General features: G+C 35.3%; 1 protein-coding gene across 1 annotated transcript; it reads left to right on the top strand.

Annotated features, from left to right (window-relative positions):
• The first annotated feature begins 1,592 nt into the window (after window positions 1-1,592).
• On the top strand, window positions 1,593-4,369 carry LOC120079355 (zinc ion binding protein). Its single transcript, XM_039033516.2, has 6 exons — window positions 1,593-1,837; window positions 2,120-2,194; window positions 2,449-2,579; window positions 2,781-3,261; window positions 3,601-3,714; window positions 3,839-4,369. Exons 1-6 carry the CDS (start codon window positions 1,751-1,753, stop codon window positions 3,899-3,901), a joined length of 951 nt encoding a protein of 316 aa, XP_038889444.1. The 5' UTR covers window positions 1,593-1,750; the 3' UTR covers window positions 3,902-4,369.
• The last annotated feature ends 439 nt before the right edge of the window (window positions 4,370-4,808 follow it).

A 4,808-nucleotide genomic window follows, 5' to 3' on the forward strand; every position in this document is an offset into this window, starting at 1 on the left:
TCTAGATGTCCACTCATATGCTTCTTCGTTGTGGAGTGACATCACCCAGATCGTGCGATGCATCAATTTGGGATGTTACAACAAATTCCTCAACCCTGCAACACAGACGTCCGACTTCATTCACACGATCTAAGGGACAAGCATGAGCGAGACTGGATTGCATATTTGGCTCCTCAAATTTCAATATGGGAAAATCGACAGAGTTTGGTTGTTAATGACCTCCTATTAACAACGGTGTAGGTACTGAGCCTGGATATATTGAATGGTATTCCATTGTAAGCAGGCAGTACATAACTAAAGCAGGAGCATTCTATCACTTGTTGGTATGAGTTTATTGTTTACTAGGATTGTTTGATTTTATTTCTTCATTGCACATCAAAATAAATTTTAAAGTCATTAACTTGTTATTCAATTTTTTTTCCGGACGAGCTTCCAAATTTGCCATTATCTGCTCAGAGAGCCTTGTGTAGACTCACCTCTATATATTGAATGCGATGTTTAGATGGTGATGTTCCAATGGAAGAGCAAGGTGATCCAACAAGATATGAGGATGTTTCTATTTGACCTAATGTTCAGAATGAATTTCCAACAACGCCATTCGATCATTTTACACATACTTCCATGATGTCCTCTCCCTCAACATTTGAATTTTTTCCAACAGCCCTCAGTACACTAAGTATGGAAGAAGGACAAACTTCACATGTCCATGACCAGTATGTGACATATCGACAACATAGTGAGAGTATACACTTTGCAGAGAAAAGTCAACCATCAAGTGTAAGAGGGCATGGCGATCGTGGACACTATGTGACTCAACATAATTGATCTAGGCATAATAGAGGATCTTCTTCCAGTAGTGAATAAAGAACATTGTACATATGATTAAATTTATTAATGAAATTCAATTACGAAAATGCAGTTGCAGTCTACGACATATCCTAAAAAACCTTGAATATTATTTACAATAGTCGATTAATATCTATATTTTTGCATAAATTTCTAACAACTTTAAACAAAAAACAATAATTTAAAATTAAAAATTAATATTGAGTATATCAAATCAATCATAGAAATTTCTTAATCTCAAGATAATATTATTGTTTATACAGTTAAAAAACTAGTAATATTACTTTCAAATAAAAAACGAGACTAGTGAGATAGTTGATTTTAGGTAACAATGATTTAAAATTAAACAAATGGAATATTATTAACTATAAAAAAAACATAAGTAAGGAAAGAGTTGAGTTTCAGATAGTTAAAATAATGAAAAAAATAAAAGTAAAAATATTTTATTATTTTATTAATTAAAGAGTTGGTTTTCAAATTATTTTATTTTTATTTTTTTAAGAATATGTCTGTTGAAGAGACACATCATTTTTTTTTAATGAATGCGTCTCTTGAGACTCATTCAGCCCGAGAAAAAAATAATAAAATATTAGTGAATGTCAGATGGAGACAAAAAAAAAAGAGTATCCCTTTTCCCTAAATAAGCTAAAAATATCGCTTTTCCCTAATTAAATTTCAAAACGTCCCCACAAATCTAAATAACCCCAATTTTTCCATTTAAGTTTCATTCATTTATTTGATTTTACAATAAAATAAAAAAAAATGACAAAATGGAAAATATTAAAAGCCCTTTTTCTGAAAAAACCAAATTAAAAACCCTAGACAGAACTCATCTTTGCTTCTCGCTGTCTCTCTCTCAAAAATCAGAATCTGCCATTGTTACTACGAGCTTGGTAGAGTAGAGATGGTGTGGTTTCAGTGCGAGGATTGCGGAGATAACCTCAAGAAACCCAAGCTGCCAAATCACTTCAGAACTTGTTCCGCTACCAAGGTCTTCTTTCTCTCTTTCTTCGTACAAACCGAAATCGGAAAGTACACATTTTTTCAGACGTCAGTCTGAAGGAAAAAAAATGCGTTTTCTCCGATTTCTCCCTTCAAAACGATGTATAATTTGGAAATTTTATCGAAAAGAAATTACGTTTTGGGCCGTCGGACCGGTGAACTCTAGTGTTCTACCATGGAGATGTTTTGGAATGCATTTCGATCTCGTTGTACTGTTTGTTTCCCCCCTTTTTCGTGTTTTCTTCTAATTTTTATCTATAATTTCCTGTAGTTGTCTTGCATCGATTGTGGGCAAACCTTTGGGCAGGAAAGCGTACAAGGCCATACTCAATGCATAACAGAAGCGGTAAGAATTTATTTTTGATATTTTGTTATTCTACTGGTTAAACAAAAATTGCTTCCAATGGAATCTCCATAACAATGCTTCCTTTGTGAACTAAAGGTTGATCGTATTTGTGTATATGGCTATGACTTTTGTAAAATTTATTCGTTTGGTTGCCCTCTAGTACTGATCAAACACCATGTACATTGCTTGCTGCCATAGCTTCAGTGGGTGACTGTATTGTGTTTCTTGCTACAAGTTTTGTCTACTTCTTGCAGGAAAAATATGGTCCCAAGGGGCAAGGGGCAGCCATGAGTGTCACCACCCCCAAGTCCAACAAGGATTCAAAACAGCAACCTGATTTTGATATACTCGTTGGATTATCTGAGCGCCCTCCTTGGTTCTGCAGGTATCATTATTTATTGTTCTGTTAACATTTTCCCCCCGTTTCATACGTACATAAGTATTTATTAATAAGAAATGTGAACTGTTGGTGAATAAACATGGTCTAGATTAATGGACATTGGTTAAATGATTTATTGAGATTTGGTTAATCTGGTTCTAAGTCGTTGTTTTTGTGTATGTACAATGTATCATGTGCTTTTCGCAGCCTTTGCAATACCAAGGCAACTAGTAAACAGACTTTGCTGCTTCATGCAGAAGGAAAGAAGCACAAAGCAAAAGCCCGTGGATTTCATGCAGCGAAAAAACAATCTAATCAGATGGAAGAAACTGTTCCAGATAAAAAGCCTACAGCTGATGACACTCCCAAATGTGAAGTAGCCGAAAATGGACATGTTGGGGCAGAAAAAGCGCAAGATCAGCTTGAAGCCAAAAGTGAACTTGGAAAGTTGGAAGTAGAAAATGGTATTTCACAGACAAAGAAAAAGAGGAAACGAGATGCTGTGGATGGTGGTTCAACAGAAAAGACCAGAGATGATGATCCAAGTAGAGGTAATGGGGAGGTTATTCAGGCAACCGAAGCTGAGATTGAGCCAATTAAGGATGAGGTCAGAGTGTCCAAATCTCTGAAAGAAGGTTTGAACAAGAAGATTAAGTGGAAAAAGCTGATAACATCAATTTTGAAATCTGTATGTTTTTGTGCGATTCTCTTATTTACCTATTTCTGCGATGCTCTTTTTACCTATTCCATGCCATTCTTGTTAGTCCATGACTGTTCAAGTTTTTCTAAAAATATATCTTTGATGGAGCGGGTCCCTATGATGAGATTGTTAATTATAATTAATTGGAAGAAGGAATTCTAAAATGCTGCATAAGGTAGTACATGGCCTTATGAGATATTGATGCCAGTACTATAGCTATAGGACAACCGTTAAGGCAAAGTTGAAAATACCTATTCGCTTTAGTTGCCTTTTCTTCTGTCAATTTTTAACATACTACCGCTTTTATCTTTTGGGTGTATATGACAGAATCCTGATGGTGTCCTTAAGTTGTCAAAACTAAGAAAACTTGCCCTCAAGTCTATTCGTGAATCTGGTGTCACAGAAGATGAAACCAAACTTATTGAGATGCTCGAGCAAAAGGTTGACTCATCTGATCTATATTTTTCTAAACTGATATCGTATATTTATGAGTGTTTGAAGTATGGTTAAACTTTAAAAGTTTAAACTAATGAGTGCTAATATTGTTGTTGTCCGTGTCTGCCAGATCAATTCAAGTTCAAAATTTGCTGTTGAGAAGAAATATGTTCGGCTAGCATCTAAAGCTTGAGCAAAGCACAATTTTTATCGCATTGCAAATCAGATTTTGCGCCAGTGGCTTACTTGCCCATTTTTTGTCTAGTGAGTTTTAGACGATTACAAGATGGCTTAATTTGAGTTAATACTGGTTTTCTCAAAGCTGAGTTACTACAAGATTTTATTGAGTTGGGGTACAATCTGCAACATTCATAGGAATATATATTATGGGAAGAGAGTTGGTATTATTATTGTGGCGTCAAGTGAACCAAGGTCTTTAAACTAGGTTGCTGCAATCCATTCAATGAGAAAGAGAAAAAAAGAGTAGGGACAATGGATATTGATCTTGTATAATTTCCTTCAGGCTGGAATCAGTGTAGAACAAATGTTAAAGTTTGCTTGTTTTAAAATTGTTTCTGGATCCGTTATTTGTGGTTTCCTTTAGGGGAACTCTTTGCAATCCATTCATCAAAAGAGGAGCATTATTGATTTTCTTGTACAATTTCATTCAATGGCAATTTTTTTTTTTTGGGTACGGATCACCTTATTTGGGAGGCTCAAATGAAAAATGGTCACTTGTAGAAAAAGTAATGGAAAGTGGTCTTTTGTTGACGTCATTCACGTGTGATTTATTGCTTTGCTCTTAAGATACATCTTGTGTGCTTGCCACTACCAAGGAACTTGAGTTTCGATTACTCGTTACTCGATATTCGTTGGTTCGTCACATGATCTTTGATACATGGATGCATGGTTACTCGATATGTGTGTAATCAACATGTGTATACTCGATCATAGTCACGTCATACTCGATACTAGATCATTTTGAACTTTTTGTGTTCGTCGGAGGACTTGTAGTTAATACTCATGTATGAACATTAGGGATGACAAAATTCTCCACGGGGTCGAGTCTTCGACCTGATTGGGGTGGGAAATCTCCAGTT

The sequence above is a fragment of the Benincasa hispida genome, chromosome 6 (genome assembly GCF_027475165.1).
Source record: "Benincasa hispida cultivar pf3 chromosome 6, pf3_genome.v1.1, whole genome shotgun sequence".
Taxonomy (NCBI): Eukaryota; Viridiplantae; Streptophyta; class Magnoliopsida; order Cucurbitales; family Cucurbitaceae; genus Benincasa; species Benincasa hispida.